Genomic DNA, 20,424 nt, shown 5'->3' with positions numbered 1-20,424 from the left:
ATTGCTGAAAGGGCCCTGGGGATAGTTGGCAAGAAGGCTTCATACAGAGGTGAATTGAGAATACGGGAAATCCTATAGGAAGATGGCAAAGATCAATGATGGGGAAGGGTGCAAAGCATCTTCCTACTGCTCTTTGCCTTCCAATATCTATTTTCCCTTTCTCCTCCACACAAGGTTTTCACTGGGGAAATGGCAGAACCATTCCCTGGGAGGCACTTTGGAAATCTCAGGGCCTGGAATACTAAATGACCCATTCTCCGTAATAAAACAAAGAATTGCCCCACATGCTACATGACTTCCAAATGTCTTACTAGACCTTTAATTTAAGTGAAAAATCCATTTTAAATGCTCTGAACCTAGCCTCTAACTCTGTTTTTACAAATACTCATAAAGAATTTTTATTTTATTTATTTATTTATTTTATTTTATTTTATTTATTTATTTTTTGAGATGGAGTTTCACTCTTGTTGCCCAGGCTGGAGCGCAACGGCATGATCTCGGCTCACCACAACCTCCGCCTCTCGGGTTCAAGCGATTCTCCTGCCTCAGCCTCCCGAGTAGCTGGGATTACAAGCGTGTGTCACCACGCCCAGCTAATTTTGTATTTTTAGTAGAGATAGAGTTTCTCCATGTTGGTCAGGCTGGTCTCTAACTCCCGACCTCAGGTGATCCCCCCACCTCAGCCTCCCAAAGTGCTGGGATTGATTACAGGCGTGAGCCACCATACCCGGCCAAGAATTTTTTTTCTTTTAATCTTAATAAAGTCACTGCAGGTATCCGATCACCCCATCACACCCCAGCATTTGCACCCATCACATTTATGGTGACTCCAAATTGAGGAGCAAGCATCTCTTTTATTATTCTCATGTAGCTAGACATGTATGTGGAAATACATGCTATTGAAAGATATGTTACTTTACTATAATTAGTTTCCTTTGATTTCTCCTTTACATTGCAGTTCCTTATATTTTATTTTTTAATTTTTAAAAATATGAGCATAGGTAGGGGCGGCTATTCACCTAAGTTTACCCTTCCTGGGCACACAGCTACACTACATTTCCCAGCTCCCATGCTGTTAAGTTTGTTCAAATGACTGTGACAAGTTCAAGTCAATGGAATGTGCTGTATGCTATCTCTGAGCTGAGAATTTTAAGAAGCACTATGCTCCTTCCATGTTCTGTTAGCCTGTCTGCTCCCCGGACACACATAAGAAGAAGGCTGCAATGTGCATAACAACAGTAAGCACCAAAAACTCAAAGGAGCCTTCATTCCTGAACCTCCACATGGAGAAAAGTTGTCTGCTGACCAGGAACATACATGCAGAAGTGGTAAAAGAGTAAGCACTTGGGTGCTGACGAGTTGATGGGTGCAGCATGCCAACATGGCACAGGTATACATATGTGACAAACCTGCACGTTATCCACATGTACCCTAGAACTTAAAGTATAATTTAAAAAAAAAAAAAAAGTAAGAACTTAATTTCTGTTATGTGTGTTTTGAAACAGCCTTTGCAAAATCATGACTGAGACAGTGAAAAAGATCTAACTTAATCCACTCCATCTTGCTTCTAACCTCCAAGCTGTCCTTGTTTATTCCTGGGCGTAGGCTGAACTAACTTTGGGAGAAATTTAGTTTATAGTTTAAACAAAGACGGTAACAGCCCTTTCCCAAAGCAGACCCCCTTCTTGCCTGGGGATTAGATTGCCTTTGTAGGACTAACATTAGCCACAAGATTAAAACTTACGGTTTAGGAGTCCTGCAGCTGGGGGCTACAAGGTTCTGACCCTCCCTGAACTGCTCCTAAGATCAGTGCTTGAGATATTTTGCAGACCCTGCACTTGATGGATCAGCTGGCACCACCCAGATCAATAAATTGGCTCATCTGATCTTGTGGCCCCCACCCAGGAACTGACTAAACACAAGAAGACAGGTCCAACTCCCTGTGATTTCATCTCTGGCCAATCAGCACTCCTGGCTCACTGGCTTTCCCCCACCCACCAAGTTATCCTTAAAAACTCTGCTCCCTGAATGCTCGGGGAGACTGATTTGAGTAATAACAAACCTCCAGTCTCCCACACAACCGGCTCTGCATGAATTACTCTTTCTCTATTGCAATTCCCCTGGCTCTGTCTGGGCAGCAGGCAAGGTCAACCCCTTGGGTGGTTACAGTTGGAGCCCTATACCCTTTGGAGTCTGTTTGTTGTAGTTGTTGAGCCCACCCTTGCAGATACAAGTTATAGTATGTATAAATTTCATGTTAGGATGGCAGAGGGCAATACAAATCTTTTGTTATAAAAAGGAGATATTCAGTCAAACATGACTGAGAACCTTCCCTCTCACCTGCACTACCGAATCCAACAGCCGCTAGACACATGTGACTATGAAGCACTTGAAATGTAACCAGTCCAAACTGAGACATGCTGTAAGTATATAATGTGAACTAGATTTCAAAGATTTAGAATAAAAAAGGTAAAATCTCAATAATGTTGAATATTGAGTACATGTGAAAATATTATTTCAGATATGGGTAATTTTAAAATATATTATTAAAATTCATTGTATCCATTTATTTTAACCTTTTTAATATGGTTACTATAAAATTTTAAAGTACACGTGTGGGCCACACTGTATGTCTATTAAACAGTCCTGCTCTAGATATCACCCTTGGTTCTCACCGCCCAGGTTTCAAGTCACTAGCTCCATAGGTAAGTTAGGAGTTGGGGCTCTGATCTCTTCCTTGGTTTGACATTCTCCATTGTTTCAGGTAGGAGTCCCCCACTCACCCCTGGGAGCCCTACCCGCCACCAAACCTGGGCTTCATTGGTGTGTATGAGGGGAAACTGGGGACTCTACAAGCCTAAGAGTATTGAGCAGTTGATTTCTTCATCAATTACTTTCAAAAGGATTCAAGCTGCCACAAGACAGAGGCAGAGAAAGGGAGCAAAGAGGGAGAGAAAGTGAAAGAGAGAGATTCAGACACAGTAATTCCAAGTGGGAAACAACCATCAAGATAAAGCTAAAAGGACAATTCCTTATAATTAAAGGAAAGGAGCTGTGGCAAACGTTGATAAATGGCTAATTCACCCCCAATCCCCTTTTCCCTGACCACCATCTCCTGTGGCAGTTAGAAAGCTAAATGCTTGCCTTCTGAGATTCTCTTGGTGCCAGGGAATGGCTGTGTGACATAATTCTAGAATAAGACATAAGCAGAAGGCAGCCAAGAGTTTCTACAAACGGAACTGAAGAAGCCAGCATTTTCCTTCTCCTTCTTCCTGCTTTGGACACTGACCTGATGTCTGGAATTGCAGCAGCCACCTTGAATCAAGAGTTGACAAGTAAGAAGAAAACATCAAGAGAATCATAAAGATGTCAACCTTAATGTCATTGAGCCTCTGATCCAATACCAAGAGTTTCTATCTTCAGACCTCGTTATGCAGTTCAAAAAACAAACCAACAAGTCTCAGAGGTTAAGTTCCCTGGTAGATACCATGCTGAGCACTTTTCTTCTTACAGATGAAAAACCGAGGTTCGGAGCCACCTACTGGTTGTGTTGGAATGTGAACCCAGAATTGTCTGAGTCCAAAGCCCAGAATGTTTCCACCACACTAACCAGGTTATACTCTCGTTTCCTAGCTAAGCCCTGAATTTAGAAATATCCCAAGTTCACTGTGAACATGCAGGTGTCTTCCAATGTCAGAGCTCCCAGAGGCCCCAGCCCCGGTCAATATCCAATTCCCGCTGGTGGCCCTGCCCACAGGCTTCAAGGCTGCAAACCATTGGGCCACAAATCTGGGTCAGGCTTCATGTAATGAGCCTCTGCTCTTCTACCAGCCGTGGGAACACATGCACAGTTCAGCAGACTAGGCAGCTAGAGCTGCATTGAGGAAAAGGCTCTATCTTCTCCTTCACAGCTTTGCTGGTTGACAGGGCCTCTGGCTCCTTCCAGAGATCAATGAAATTGGTAGAAAATTTTGTAGGGAAAATATTTACCTTACTTGCCTGAATCAGGAAAAGGAAACTGCTGCGAGTTGGGGCTGAGACTGCAGCTCTTAGGCTACCACAGCCATGGGAAAAGACCTAATTAGAGAGATTTCTGTTTTACAACAACTGTACTGGCCCCCACAACAGCCTCCTTGCTGACACCTGCTGTTTCTGCCAGAAAAAGAGAGATGGTTAAAGATGAAAAGCAGGCCTCTGATTCCAAACAAAGTGCTGACTCAGAGAGACCCACGGCTGCCGCTATTCCTGCAGGCTTGCAAGGCTGTAATTACTATCACAGCGAATCCATGTTTCTCCTTCATAAGAAAGGCAAATTTGGGCTGGACGTGCTGGCTCACGCCTGTAATCCCAGCACTTTGGGAGACTGAGATGGAAAGATTGTTTGAGCCTAGGAGTTCCAGACCAGCCTGGGCAACATGGCAAAACCCCATCTCTTCAAAAAATTTAAAAATTAGCTGGGCATGATGGTGTGCGCCAGTGCCTGCCTGTAGTCTCAGTTACTCAGGAGGCTGAGGTAGGAGGATCACTTGAGCCTGAGAGGTCAAGGCTGCAGTGAGTCAAGACTGTGCCGCTGCACCCCAGCCTGGGCAATAAAGCGAGACCATGTCTCAAAAAAAAAAAAAAAAAAAAGGAAAAGAGAAGAAAAAAGAAGACAAACTTAAATGACAAAAGAAACTCAGAAACGAAGGGTTATCTTTATTATGGTCAAAGTACCTTCCTAAAGCAGTATTCTGTGCCCAGTGTGTGTTTCCATAGTTCTCTGTTCTACATTAAGGAGTGACAATCCTCTCTATTCCTAATCAATGGTGGCATTGTATACCATAGTTATGTGAGCATGACTTCAGTTTCTTATAAAAACTATCTTACTTGTAATAGAGCCCCAAAATAAACATTTTATAGAACTATAAAAATGTATCAGCAAAAAAGAGAAACACTTATTTAGCACTATAAAAGATATCGGAAAAAAAGGGAAACACTTATTTAGCAGTTGCAATACTAAGCATTTTTCATACATTATGTCATTTAATCCTCAAAATTACTGGCTGGGTGTGGTGGCTCACGCCTGTAATCCCAGCGCTTTAAGAGGCTGAGGCAGGTGGACCACCTGAGGTCAGGAGTTCAAGACCGGCCTGGCCAACATGGTGAAACCCTGTCTCTACAAAAACACAAAAATTAGCCAGGCATGATGGCGGGTCCCTATACTCCCAGCAACTCAGGAGGCTGAGGCAGGATAATCACTTGAACCTGGGAGGTGGAGGTTGCAGTGAGCTGAGATTGTCCTATTGCACTCCAGCCTGGATGACAGAGCAAGACTACATTTCAAAAAAAAAAAAGTTACAATAATCCCATCATACAGATAAGGAAACTGAGGCTTAGAGAAGTAAGCTGCCCAACGTGACGCTGCTAGTAAGTACAGAATCCAAATTCATATCTGGAGCTGTCTGATATCAGTTCATGTTTTTTCTATATTGCCTCTAAGTCATAAGAACAGAAAGAAATGCCTCAATAATACTCAAAGGAGATAAATTTGGATCATAAATGTATTAATTAATCAGTCACTAGACTGATTCCTGAGATGAGCCATTGCGTAATTATATAGGCCAGAATCATGCATTGAGGCCTTAGAGCTTTAGTCTGAGGCTCTAGGAATCTACCCGACCCCAGCCCACCCTGTCATCCATTCCAGACCTTGAGCTGCATGGTGGTCTTGGAGCCTTCTGTGGTAGGACCACAGCAACAGCTTCCAGGAACCCAGAGGACAGACCCCATTCTGCCTTTTGTCTTGCGCAAGCCTAGACTCACAATGGGAAGCTATGAGCCTTCAGGAGGCTGGTTATGTCCTCCCACAGGGACCAATGGTGCCTAACTAGGCATTTGGGGAGCAGGGAGACCACGGGCCTCACAGAATAGACCACAGGGACTTGGATATTTTTGCACTGAGCACCTTTTATGTTCTAGTCTCTGATCTAAGTATTGGCAATACAGACAGAAAGAAGAAAAAGGAGGACCCTGTATTTATGGAGCTTTCAGTGACTATGTGAGCAGTGACTAATGTGGAGGAAAGACCAGAGAATTCCCCCAGAATGTCCTGGATTATGTAAGATGTTGCCACCCAGGAGGCAATGCTGGGGTTGGGAGAAGTATCCCAATAGTAACTGAGTTCGCATCTCCTTCAAATCAGTGGGATGAGGAGCCTGGAGCAGATTAAGTGTGATTTGGAGAAAAGAGAGAGATGGGACTTTTTTTTTTACATCCCATGTTGTAGAATAAAATTCACGCCAACTACATATTCTCTCTGTGATGTAACTAAGATGGCTTTGTTGTTTTTTTCAGAAGAGATGTAAAAGTTGAAAAGAGTAACTTGCCACTTTATCCCTCCATGTTATATACTAAGGACATCTAATGTCACCACTTCATTCTCTAAGTTGGGTCTAACTACAATTTGGGGTTTGGCATCTACTTCTAGTTTTAGTAATTAAAGTCATGTCACCCTTAGCTAGGCGAATAAGAAAGAACAATATTCAAGTCATGACAGCCTTTCAGGGTTGTGTCTAGGCTCAAAAAATGCTAGACTTTTAGTCAGAACAGTTTCTCTTCATTCCCAATTAAATGCTTAATGGAAATCCCCTTAAATGAGCTAAGAATAAAAGACAGTTCTCCCAGAGAACAAATAACCTCAGCAACATTTGGGAACCCTTAGAACTTAGATCTTTTTAAGGAGGAATCTTGGAAGAACATCCAACAGGAACATTGGAAGAACATCATGGTGGCAGCTGATGTCAGTAGTTATCTCTTTTTCTTTCCTCAAAGTCTTTTTCAGCTCTGTTATTTACAACCACAAAGAAATGATCTTTCCTTTGGGAAAGATCAGATTGCACTGAACAGCAAAGGTAATAATATATATGAGATCCCACCCTCTTCTGGCAGGATAGGCCTCAGCCTGTTCTAGTCCTGGGTGAGGCCTAAGGGGTGAGTAAGATTTGAGTATAATATTCCTCAAGGTTCAAGAAGTTGGGCCTTCCCATCAAGACCCTCCACCCCCATCAAAATCTGGAAATGCAAATGAATGTCCTCCTTACCTGAAAGAATGGCAAATTGTCTGTGAAGTTGTTCTATTATCTCCACCGCCATCAAGGGCCTGACTTCCTGCTGCATAATTTCATCTGCACAAATGAAATACAAAGGGGGCTAAATATGTGCAAATTACAAGAAGAAATTAAAAAGAAACAAAGGCAAGTTGTACTATTGGGAAATCTGGGACTTATCAAGAGATGGTTCTGGCACATCATTCCCTTGAGAACTTGATTCCTGAGATCCAGGGCTGTATCTGGGTTTGTGTGCTTTGGAGTTTATGCATCTGAGCGGGGAACACATTTCTAGAGCCCCTACCAAGGCTTTGGGAGGGACCAATACAAGGAAAGAACCCTGAAGTTTAAGCTTCAGTAGCTTCACAGGAAACCTGCTGGATGATCTGATTACGAAAGCAGGTATTTGCCTACAACTTTGGGTCTGCAGAAGGACACTTTAAACACAAACAACATAAGTTACTACAGCTCCTTTCAAAACAGGTCATAAAATCAATCTGGGATTCATGAGGGTTCTTTAATTTTTATTTTCCCTACCTCACTTCCTTCCTCCCCACCTTATCTCCATTCCTTTTTTCCCCCTCCCAGAATACTTTAAGGGGCCTCTTCCTACTGCTAAATGTATATAAGGAGGCACTTTTTCAGTTTTCTATTTAAAGATTCTCCTAACTGAATAATAAGTTATAGGTTTCCAATGCAAAAAATCCAATCCTTTCAAGCACAAATCTACAAAGGTCCTCTAACCCTAGAAAATGACTTATAAGCCCTGTGATTTGCCCTCATATCCATTTGGGGAAAGCTAGAGAGAGGGGAAGACTGCCTGGAATCCTTCAACCTGGGCTGAAGAGAGGAAGACATTTTCATGTTCTGTCTGCCTAAGATATTATCTTCATTTAACTATTTCCCGGGGAATCTTAAAGAATAAACTGGTAACTGGGTACTGAGGCCCAGGCAGGAGGACTGCTAGAGGCCAGAAGTTTGAGACCAGCCTGGTCAACAGAGTAAGATCTTATCTCCACAAAAAATTAAAAAATTAGCCAGACATGCTGGTGTATGCCTGTCATCCCAGCTACCTGGGAGGCTGAGGCAGGAGGATCTCTTGAGTCTAGGAGTTTGAGGCTGCTGTTAGCCATGATTGTGCCACTGCACTACAGCCTGGGCAACAGATGGAGACCCTGTCTCAAAACAAAAAAACCAAACAACAATAAAAAATGAATGAACTGGTTATTGTTGCTACAGGAGTTAAACATCCGGTTAGATTAAGGCATGAACCCAAAAACCTGTGCTCTGATGCTAGGTGGGAATTTCCTATGATTCAGTATGGGGAATTTCCTATTGGTTCAGTAACATTATGATATTCTAGTGTTGACCAATCAGAAGTTAATATTTGGGAAGGTCCTCCTTGAGCCTTGGTTTCTACTCTCAGCTTTTTGGTGTGGAGGTTAAAGGAGATAATATATATGGAGATGTACACAGAGGGTGCTGAGCAAATGCTAGTTATATCCATTGTTCTGAACAGACAGGTCTTTCCGAAATTTGCTTTCTGAAAGTCTTGTAAGGGGTGGGCCAAGTGCCAGCTTAAGCCCCAAGATCCCCTTCAATGAATTCTCCCATTGTTTTGGATAAAGCGGATAAATCCAGACCAGGGCTTCTTAATCCCAATACCACTTCCACCCTGAATTCACTAAAAGTTCAAAGAACTCCTTCGTCACTGTTAATTCAGTGGGTGTAATAATGGCATGGTAGTCATATTTTATACAAAGGGGGGCCTTCTCTGTTAGAAACACAAATTGAAGCATTTAACAGTGAAATGATATGAAGTCTGAGATTTGCTTACAAATACTCCAGCCACTCCCCTTTGCCAAAAGTATGCATAGGGTGGAAGTGGGGGTAGATGAAACATGATTGACAAAATGTAGATAATTGTTGAAGCTGGTTGATGGGTCCACAGGGGTTTGTTACATAATTCTCTTGCTACATTTCAAATTTTCTGTAATAAAATGTAAAACACAAGTAGACAACAACATAGAGAATTTCAGCAGAAACAGAAGTTATGTAATTAAAGAGTTTTTCAGAGTACAATCTCCCAGCAGTCTAGGAAAGTGGCATACTCAGAAATAGAGCTTCCTTATCATTTGTTCATACCTGGGCATTTTTTTATTTTTATTTTTTTAAGATGTAGGATCTTGCTCTGTCACCCAGACTAGAGTGCAGTGGCATAATCATAGCTCACTGCAGACTTGACCTCCTGTGCTCAAGCAGTCCTCCTGCCTTGGGCTCCCAAAGTGCTAGAATCAGAGGCGCAAGCCACCACGCCTGGCCAAGCAAGCATATTTAAGAGATGATGAACTCAGAGAAAAACAAATATCATAAGGTGTAATTTACTGTTCTTGTATGTTAATATTTGAGGTGAGCTTTAAATTAAACATTTTAAAGATGTAAGATCTGAAAGGGGAACAGACATTAGCGAAGTCAACCATCCCCACACCATCTCATTTTTCAAACAACAACATGGAGACCCAGAGAGTTCCTGAACTTGCCTGCAGTTATGCAACAAATAACTGTAGAGCCCGGATCACCTGACTCTAAGAGGGCCAACCTCAGCCACGCTTGATAGAATTCCCAGACCTTGGCTTGGCCTTGAGTTGCAAAGGCTTCTGCAACCCTGAAAGGCTGACTAGTGTCGTGGGAATCTGAGGTTTGCCCATCCCTCCATTCCCCGACAGAGACCTTTCTCACCAGCCTCCTGTGGCTATCAAATGAACAGGACTAAAATTCATAATTTGTTTTTCTAAGAATAGCAACGAGCTGCTTTGCTTTGGGTACAGGTTTTGCTGAGAGTGCTTGGTCTCCAGCCAGGAAGTGACATGGTTATCCCTGAAGTCTTCCTAGCAAAGGAGCCACATGACCCAACCTGGCCAGCTGCAACAGATCATGAGGCTTTCTTGGACTCATCCTCTGACTCATGATGGAGATGACTGCAGATACACCCAGTCTTCAGTTGCCTGACACTGTGGGCCTGTTGGAATAGGGCATGCTCTGTTCTGCCCCCAGTAAGGCACACTTACGCTCTATACCAAAACAGATAGAAAGACCGCCCTGCGGCTGGCAGGCCCTGCCTCCCACTCCTGTATAGGTAGGTAGGGGAGGAAGTGCAAGAATTGTTTGGTTCTAAAAGAACACCTCCACTGCAATGGGAAAGGACCTGCTTCAGATTCAGACAGACTTGCATGCAAAGGCACTTTCTGCCACCTTCTAGATAGCTGATCAGGGCAAGTACACTCTGAGTCTTAGTGTTCTCACCAGTAAAAGGGTTTTTCCTTCTCCCAGGAAAAGGTGAGCAGAACCGTGACCCACCAAGGCGCTGGTGCCTGTTACACATCTGCCCCGGCCTCACAGAAGTCTGTGGAGGCTTCCCGCTTGTTCTTTGCCATTTTTGGCTTGCTTAGATTAGGGAGAAACTTGTCTCTCTTTTTTTTTTTTTTTTTTTTTGAGGCAGAGTTTCGCTCTTGTTGCCCAGGCTGGAGTACAATGGCGCGATCTCGGCTCACTGCAACCTCTGCCTCCTGGGTTCAAGCGATTCTCCTGCCTCAGCCTCCCGAGTAGCTGGGATTACAGGCATGCACCACCATGCCCGGCTAATTTTGTATTTTTAGTAGAGACAGGGTTTCTCCATGTTGGTCAGGCTGGTCTCCAACTTCCGCCTCGGCCTTCCAAAGTGCTGGGATTACAGGTGTGAGCCATCATGCCTGGCAGAAACTTGCCTCAGTTACCCACATAAGGCAAAGGGAAGTGATAATTCAATTTCAACACAATTTCTATCCTGGGCAAACAAATACACTAGGGAAAAACTTGTCTCTTTTCTATCCTTGATAAGTACACAGAAGTGTGACTCTATTTTACCCTGGCCCCACAATTCCAGAAATACAGATGGTATCAAAGGCCACACACAGCCTCCAGACTCTTAGGCAATGAAATAATAGTACAGCATGTCCCACGGGAATTCCACTGCAGCCAGCAAGCAATCTCCCTGTGTTGCCCACTTCCCAGGCTGAGAGAGCAGCATGTGCTCCGGGGCCAGGACCTTTGCTAATGATTGGAGTCATCCTCCTTACAACAGAGGACAGGAAACAGGGCTGATGTCATCTCAACGCTGATTGCTGCAATGGATAAGGGATAAAGGGCAGTGAAACCCTTAGCCCCCCACTCTTGCTGTTCTGAAATTTCTGTCACACTGTAATTTAAAAGATTGAAGTATGATCTGAGGGGGGAACTAAATAAATAAATACCTAGGTTAAGGGGGAAAAAGTATGCTCTGGAGCAGAGAACAGCTCCCCCAAGTTTGGCAGACCCTGTGACATTACTGTTTTGCCCAGAGAATCAAGGGGACAGAAGGAACAGAAGCGTCTGCCAGTTCATCAAACTAGATCTCAACAACTGAGTTTGCAACAACGCGTAACAAGCCACGAACCAGGATCTCTGCTCTCAGGCGCTGTGTAAAGACCGTACCTGTTAATAACATGAATAGGGCACCAGCTGTGAGCTCGACACTAACTTTGCATGTCACAGATTAACTAGTTGAATTCATTGCACAATGACAGAAAAGGGATGTGCCCTAACCCTCAAATGAACATCTTCCAGCCTGCCCCACCCTCCTACGCCCACAACTAGACTAGATTTGACCACTGAGGAAACTCTGGACCAGAGGCTCAGAGACAGCAGTTGCTGGGCTGGTACAAAAAGCCAGCCCATGAGGCATAATGCATTTTGCCACTCTGTTTTATTGGCCAGGTCAGAAATAACACAGACATATTTCCTTCTTTTACTGGCTCCTGTGCTATAGGGATGCTTAACCTGCCCTATAATAGTGACTTTTGTCTTATCCATAACAAATAATGAAGTAAAGGCTTTTGAAAGCAGACAGAATAATTGTTTAGAAGGAAATTTAAAGATTTTAAAAATCAAGAACACTAGAAAATGTCCAACTTCCTAGTCGTCAACAAATGAAACTTAAACAGCAATAGAATATCTCATTTCATCCATAAAATAATTGAGATTCTAATACACAATGCTGGGGTTATAATGGAAAATCAGTGCTCCTGCATAACCTCAGGGAGTGAAGCAGGTAGCATCCTTGTGAAAAGTAGTTTCTCAATCTTTTATCTGGTGATTCCTGAGCACTTATGTGGTTGATTCCATACCAGATACTTTATATATGTGACCTCATTTAATCCTCAAAACAACTCTAAGGGTGATATTGAACTAGATTTGAAGTAGCTTGTCCAAGATCATGCAGATCCAGAACTTGAACCCAGCTCATTCTGACCTCCAAAGTCCAAGATCTTAACCATTATAGTCATTAAAATCTCCATAATATTTTATGCACTCATCCTATATCTGAAAATATATCACGAGAACATAATAAAAACTTTATATGTAACAGTGTAGACTGTAATATTTTTACCAGAGTGAAAAAATGGAAGCAATCATTATACAAGTTTAAAGACCACATCCATCGAAAAATATTTAAGATACAATGTCAAGGACACAAAAATCCTACAAATGGTGAGATTATAGCCAGATTTTTAAAAAGAAAGAAAAAGCCAAGTGTGTGATATGTTTATGCACTTATGTGTGGGCGTATGAGAAGAGAATATATGAAACAGTTGTGTTAAAGTGATGGAATGATATGTGGTTACCCCTTTAGTTTACTTACAGAAAAATATGCACTGGTAGCCTTTATTTTTTATGCTATTGGTACTTTATTGAAGTATAATTTACATGCAATACAGTGCACAAAGCCTTAAGCATACAATTTGAGGAATTTTGACAAATATACACTGATGTAACCATCAAACAGATCAAGATCAAGAAATGGAGTATTTGGCAGGGTGCAGTGGCTTATGCCTGTAATCCCAACACTTTGGGAGGCCGAGGTGGGAGGATCACCTGAGGTCAGGAGTTTGAGATCAGCCTGGCCAACATGGTGAAACTCCACTAAAAATACAAAAATTAGCCAGCGTTGTGGCACGTGCGTGTAATCCCAGCTACTTAGGAGGCTGAGGCAGGAGAATCACTTGAACCTGGGAGGTGGAGGTTGCAGTGAGCTGTGATCATGCCACTGCACTCCAGCCTGGGCAACAGAGCAAGATGTCGTCTCAGAAAAAAAAAAGAAAAAAGAAATGGAATATTTCCCTCCCACCACCTCCAGAGAGTTCCTTGTGGCACCCCTGCCCAGACCCTCACTTTGGAGGGCTCAGCATCTCACACCCTACCCCCATGAACATATGTATTAAAGAATACTTGGCTGCCCCGGGCACTCATGGTCCAGTGCTCAGCGCTGGCAGGTGCACATAGCCCTGGAAATCTACTCTTTGAACGCTGCTCAGACCCAGGGAAATACTTCATAGCTCTTGGTCTATGTCCTCAAAAGAAAATGCGACCGCATCCAAATGCTAGGGTGGTTTGTGGGTTGCGCCACTGCTGACATCAGGGACACACACTGCTTCAGAGTGCAGGGAGGATTTGAACTGCGGAAGTGCTTAGATAAGAGAAAAAACAAATGAATTAACTTAAGAAATCCTTCCTCTCTCATAGCATGATAATGTAGATTCTTTGGTAATTATATATCCAGTCCAATAGAACCAAGCATCAATGCTCTTACTTTTCTTTTTGTAATTCATCATGCAAATGTAGTCAAAGTTTGAACTTGTTAAACACAATTACATTTTACTTAGATCACATTGACTTTAGATCACTGTTCTCAACAGTTCAAAGTGAAAATCTCAGCTATACCAACACTGTTTTTGCTGACATGAAGACAAGAAAAAATATATTTTAGGAATAATGACTTATGGATTATGTATATATTTATTATTAATTCACATATCATTGGCCCATAACCAGTGAAACCTAGGGGTTGGAAACAGTATGTGGACAAAACAATAATAATTATTATCATTACTGTATATTCAGTATACATACAATAATATGATATAGTATGATGAGATGAGAAAGGAGATTAGACAGAGAAACAGAAGGAGACAGAAACACAGAGAAGATGTGAAGATGGAGGCAGATATCAGAATGATGCAACCACAAGCCAGGAAATAGCCAGAGCCCCCAGAAGCCAGAAGAGACAAGAAACGGAATCATCCCCAGAGCTTCTAGAGAGTGGCCCTACCAGCACGTTGATGGTGGACTTGTGGCCTCTAGGACTGTGAAAAAAATTAATTTCTGTTGTTGTAAGCCATCAAGTTTTGTGGTCATTTGTTACAGCAGACACAGGAAACTAATATAATAGGCACAGACTGGAAACAGACAATTGATAGAAGAAATATAGCCAATAAATTTATATCAAAACATGTTTAACCACATGTCTTAGTCTGTTCTTGCTGCTATAACAAAATACTTCGACTGAGTAATTTACAAATGTAGAAATTTTATTTCTCACAGTTCTGGAGACTGGGAAGTCTAAGGTCAAGGCACCAGCAGATTCAGTGTCTGGCAAGGACTTCCCTCTGCTTCCAAGATAGTGCATTCTTGCTGCATCCTCACATGGTGGAAGGGTAAAAGGGACGTATGCTGAGTCCTCACATGGCAGGAGAGATGGAAGAGGGAGGCAGCTGTCTGAAGCTTCTTTTATAAGGGCACTAATTCCATTCACAAAGGTGGATTCCTCATGACCTGTCCACCTCCCAGAGGCCCCACTTTCTAATACCGTCACCTTGGTGGTTAGGTTTCAACATATGAATTTTGGAGGGACACATACATTCAAACCATGGATAAAGAAATGTAAATTAAAACAAAACGAGATATTTTCTGCCTGATGGATTAGTGATTATCTTAACAATGAATAAGATTGGGTTGGTAAGAGCGTAGGCAGATTATCTATGGGTGAAAGTATAAATAGGTACAATCTTTCCATTGATTAATTTAAAAATAACTGTCAAAATATTAAATATGCAGCATTTTAGCCAAGAAATTCCATGTCTAGGGATTTCTAAGGTAATACTAACACGAGTACAAAATAAATGGGTTCAAAGATGTTTATTATAGCTTGTTCTTTTGTTGCAAATGACCATTAATAGAGGATTGGTTAAATAAATGATGATAAAGCCATATAACAGAATACAATGGAGGCATTAAATAAAATCAGATATATCTATGCTACTGACAGGAAAGGAGGTTTAAAATATATTAAGTTTTTTAAAAAGAAAGTGAGATACAGAACAGAATGTTGTTTATATTTTTATATATGTATGTATAGAGGTACTGCTTAAGTTGAATTGCAATGAGCTATTGAAGCAGAGATGGCTCGCTGCCCATCAAAATGTCACAGATCCTCTTCCATACGGTAGCTTTACCACTGAAAGGCAGTTGCCTAGCCAGGACCTCAATCTCCCACCCACCCCTTTACCTTCAGTTATGGTCATGTGACTGAATGCCAATGGGAGGTAAGCAAAAATGTTGTTTCACTTCTAAGCTGGGGTATTTAAAAAACAAGTTTGCTTTCGCCACTCTCTCTTCCCTCTCCCAGGCTGCAAGGTGACAACTCCAAGTATAGCAAATGGCAGACCCACAAGATAGAGGCAGCCAGGGTCCCTAAAACACTGAGAGAAAACAGCTCTCTGACAGAGGACAGTGTGTTGGAATCTATTAATCCGTTGAAATTTGGGTGTTTGTTACAGCAGCTGGTGCTACTCTTAGAAGCATTCATTTTATAATATTAATATAATATACTTATAATAATATATATTATAAATATACTTTTTTCTTTAAAAAGAGAAAAAAGGGAGGGGGGACAGTCAGTGGAAAAGCAAACCTCCAGTTGCTAACCCTCCTTGACCCTCGAACAATTACATAAACTATGGGTCTTTATTAACGCATATTTCAATCAGCGTGTTATCTCTAGTTTCATTCCCCTAATCCCAAGGAATCAGTGTTACTTTAGTCCGAAAAGGCAACTGACAGTATCTCATGAACATAATGCTGCAGTAATGTCAGAAAGGTCTTTCAGATACTCACAAAACTTACATTAACATACTCAACCTTTCATTGTTGTCTTGAGTCACAGAATAAAATGACTGACAGCTAAAGAATACAGGTGAACATTTCATAATCTTCTTTAGTAGGGAAAAAAATAAGGCATACATAATGCTGTGAGCTTAGGATTTGGCAATTCTTATTCTTCTTTCAAATTATTTCCTCTCCTCACTACTAACAGAGTTGGAAAGCCCTTGTAATAATTTAATTTTCATAAAATCAGAGCAATCATATACACTTCAATTCAAGCCTTGTAAGGATTTGTGTGCATGCATAGGTGAGCACACATGTTTAAATATGGAAAGCAAAACCTATTTAACAAGTTGTCCTTATCTAAGTAGCAAATATATCATAGCCATTGCCTTTGAGAATATAATTTATGCATTACATACTAAATATGTATATAGTATATAACTATGAATCATGTCTCAATCAGAAAGTATACTGCAACAATGATTATTTTTAAAACACACTTCATTTAATAACTTCCCACTCTTGAAGAAACAGGTTCCAAGTATGAAGGGTAATGAGAGAGCCTAAGACATTTGCTTTAATCACCTTTTCTAGCCTGTGATCCAAAGGGAATAAATGTATTATAAACATGTTCAAGGCAAACAAACAAACAAACAAACAAAAGGTGGGAGCATACCACTAAGTGCATTTCTAAAAGAAGCAGTCTTAGAAACAAGTAGTTGCTTCAGCTTTGAGAATATCTGTCCTGCTGGCTTCCAAGTACACGGAAAGCACGCTTAGAAATGATGTTTCTTCTCACCAGCCCACTGAAGGGAAGCGCTTTTCTTTTTCTACTCTGAGACCATCAGTCTGTTATCAGTTCATGCATCTAACATGAAGCCTTTCAGACTTAACATTTTTCTCCAGGAATATGAATTTCATAACCTGGATTCTTATTTTCACTTTCATTTCATAGAAGAAATATAGAAATATTGAAATGGTAAAGGTTCAGATCCTGAGATGGGATGTAGAGCATCTCCTGAACTCCTGAAGATCAGGTACAAGTACAATCTGACTCTCAAATGAAGGATATTCTTTGCTGCCATGAAGTGACCAAGACCCTACTTACTACCACTTGGAAAAAAAGCAAGATATGTTGGTAATTTTAAAAAATAGAAAATACAACCAAACAAAATTAAGTAAAACGTATTCCTTTAACCAAAATTAACCAGTTATCTCATTGTTATACAATACTCAGTGCACGTATATGTATGTGCAGACATATGTAGGCTTTCAAAACAAGCTCACACTTACACATTCCATATTACAACCTAATTTTTCAGAAAATTGTATCTTTTTATTACGAATCTACCTATGAACATATCAATAAATGACCATCTACAATATTGTAATAGCTAATTAATGCTTTTTAAAAAAGTCATTTTAGAAATTCTTCACAAAAAACTTGAGACAGTACTGCAAAATACGATTTTTTTAATGTAAAATTTCTTACTTTTAAATCATCGTGCTAACAATGAGGAGAAATAAAACACATACATAAAACACATGCATCATTGCTTCCACACTACCTTTTTTTGCCACATATTCTAGCCTGATGCAACTTCCTACTAAACGGTGATAGGCCCTCATCTCTGCCTCTGTTATCCGCACCAAAGTGTAAGGTGAGTATCTAGGATCCTGCTGCTCACACTTCGTGCACCAGACCACCACTGGATTCCAGGAAACGGTGCCACCTCGCTCGCTCTCCATTTCTCTCTGGGCACTGCACTCACACAGAAATGTTCAATCCTTTCTCCCAGTTAATCTCCCTGAAGTTCACTCAAGGTCATTTCATGGCTGAGAGCTGATCCTTTTGATTGGTGAGTGCTCACAGGTTTACAGCCCCAGCAGATTATCAAACGTACTCATTTAGAAACAAAAGGAAAACTAGGGGATGACAGAGAGGGACATCCTAGCTTCAGTGAGAATCAGAATTTTTTTTTTAGAAGTATCACATCACATCATGAGACACAAATCAGGCCACCAGATATTTAAAATAAAATGATAAGGATAAACTTTTTAAAGGATGTTCTAAAAAAACAAACAAACAAACAAAACAAAACAAAAAACTTATTCCAGGCCACAATTCTACCCTCCTCTTCTAACCTCTCTAGGCTGCCAGTAATAAAATCCAGAGGCTTAACGCTGCAGCCTGTAAGATTCACTATCTGAGCAGGCACCTTAGATTGACATGGCAAATGGTAAAGGTTCAGATCCTGAGACAGGATGTACAGCGTCTCCTGGACTCCTCCTGAAGATCAGGTGCAAGTATAATCTGATTCTCAAACGAAGGATATTCTTTGCCTGTCATAATGAGATCAAGATTCTACTTACTACCACGTGGGGAAAAGCGAGTTCACCTTTCAAACTGTGCCATGCAGAGAGTATGATATACTGAGAGAGAGGCTGCCTTTCCTGATGCATTTTATTTTGGTTCTTCATGCTTAATGGTATTTATTAATAATGTGCTTCAATATTTAAAGAAAGAGTACAATGCAAAATAGCCAATCAGCAAGTAATAAATGTTTTTACACAAACTTCTCATCTTTATTTGTATCATTCAAGCTAAAATTTCAGAGTAAGCCTTGCAATTGGCCAAGGAGAAACTGGAAGACATTTTTTTTATTATTTAAAAACGTTTTTAACTTTATTTGGGGGAGGGATAGAAATGTACAAATATTAAACTATACATTTCAATGAGCTTTGACAAAAGAATACATCCATGTAACCCATACCTCTTTCAAGATGTAGAACATTTCCATAGCCCCGGAAGACACCTTCAAGTCCCTTCCCAGGCAACCACCATTGTGACTTTTTTTGAGAGAGACTAGTATTGCCTGTTCCGAAACATCATATGGAATAATACAGTATTGATTCTTTTGTGTCTAGCTTATTTCTCTCAGGATAATGCATTTGAGATTCATCCACAGTGGGTATCAGTAGTTCGTTCATTTTCATCGCTGAGTTATATGTCATCATATGGACAGCTATTGCTTGTTCATTCTCCTACTGACGGACATTCAGGTTTTTCCCCAACTTGGACTGTTTTAAATGAAGTTGCTATGAACCTTCATGTAAAGGCCTGTGTGTAGACATGTTTAGCTTTCTCTCAAATATCGAGAAATGGTATTGATGAGTCAAAGGGTAGGGGTATATTTAACTTACAAGAATCTGTCAAATGTTTCCCCAAAGCAGTTGTACTAGAAAGCACTTTAAGATTAGAGACTACTCTGTTGATTAATTAGAGCTAGTTCTTTGTTGTTGTTAAAATTACAGTAAGTTTGTGGAGATGAGGGGAATTAATGAAATCGTTATCAAGTTATCTGAAAGAATATAAAAGGCTAGAAGGGTTAGGAAAATGTTTTTTTGGCCAGGCACAGTGGCTCGCACCTGTAATCCTAGCACACTGAGAGGCTGAGGCAGGAGATCACTGTAGCCCAGGAGTTTGAGACAAGCCTAGGCAACATAAGGAAACCATGTCTCAAAAAAAAAGGTTTTTAAAAAAAGCAAATGCTAGATAAAGAGAATTTCTCCTGACAGATATTTTAAAGTTATTATGTTAGCACTAATAAAATACAAAGAATGAAACAAGACCCAGGAATAGATTATAAATTCAAAAATAACAATATGTAAAGAATGAGGCATTGCCAATCAATGAAGAAATACTTAATAAATACTACTGAGAAAATTACAAAAAATATATATCAGAAATTTAAAAGTTGTGTAAAAAAAAATAAAACCACTAAAAGATACTTTAAAAAAAAAAAAAAGCCTGATGATTATTTACTTATTCTTTACTTGAGGAAGGATATAAAAGCAACAGAAGAGGCCAGGAGCAGTGGCTCATCCCTGTAATCTCAGCACTTTGGGAGGCTGAGGCGGGCAGATCACCTGAGGTCAGGAGTTCAAGACCAGCCTGGCCAAAACGGTGAAACCCCGTCTCTACCAAAAATATAAAAATTAGTTGGGTGTGGTGGGCACCTGTAATCCCAGATACTTACGAGGCTGAGGCAGGAGAATTGCTTGAACCCGGGAGGCAGAGGTTGCAATGAGCCGAGATCGCACCATTGCACTCCTGCAGGGGCCTTTGAAAACAGTATGCTGAGAATAGATAGGGCTCAAGGACAGTATCTCCAATTGAACTTTTAATGAACTCCCGTAGGCGCCAAGAAGGCGGGTAGATAAGAAAGAATATAGAAACAAGGTACTGAGTAGAAGGTTACATGTGGGAAAAGAAAGATTGTTTTGCATTGCATTCTTTCTGCTGACGTGAGGTTTATGG

General features: G+C 40.9%; 1 protein-coding gene across 2 annotated transcripts in view; it reads right to left on the bottom strand.

Annotated features, from left to right (window-relative positions):
• MCF2L2 (MCF.2 cell line derived transforming sequence-like 2) overlaps window positions 1-20,424 on the bottom strand; it is a 272,786-nt gene that overhangs the window by 225,887 nt on the left and 26,475 nt on the right. For both annotated transcript variants that reach the window (XM_011986157.1, XM_011986156.1), the window contains exon 2: window positions 7,080-7,163. In XM_011986157.1, the coding sequence (XP_011841547.1) occupies window positions 7,080-7,155 (76 nt within the window). In that variant the 5' untranslated portion in view covers window positions 7,156-7,163. The remainder of the gene's footprint in view (window positions 1-7,079; window positions 7,164-20,424) is intronic.

The sequence above is a fragment of the Mandrillus leucophaeus genome, unplaced genomic scaffold, assembly GCF_000951045.1.
Source record: "Mandrillus leucophaeus isolate KB7577 unplaced genomic scaffold, Mleu.le_1.0 Scaffold295, whole genome shotgun sequence".
NCBI lineage: Eukaryota > Metazoa > Chordata > Mammalia > Primates > Cercopithecidae > Mandrillus > Mandrillus leucophaeus.
The sequence above is the reverse complement of the archived record's forward strand: the minus strand, read 5'-3'. Positions and strand labels throughout refer to the sequence as shown.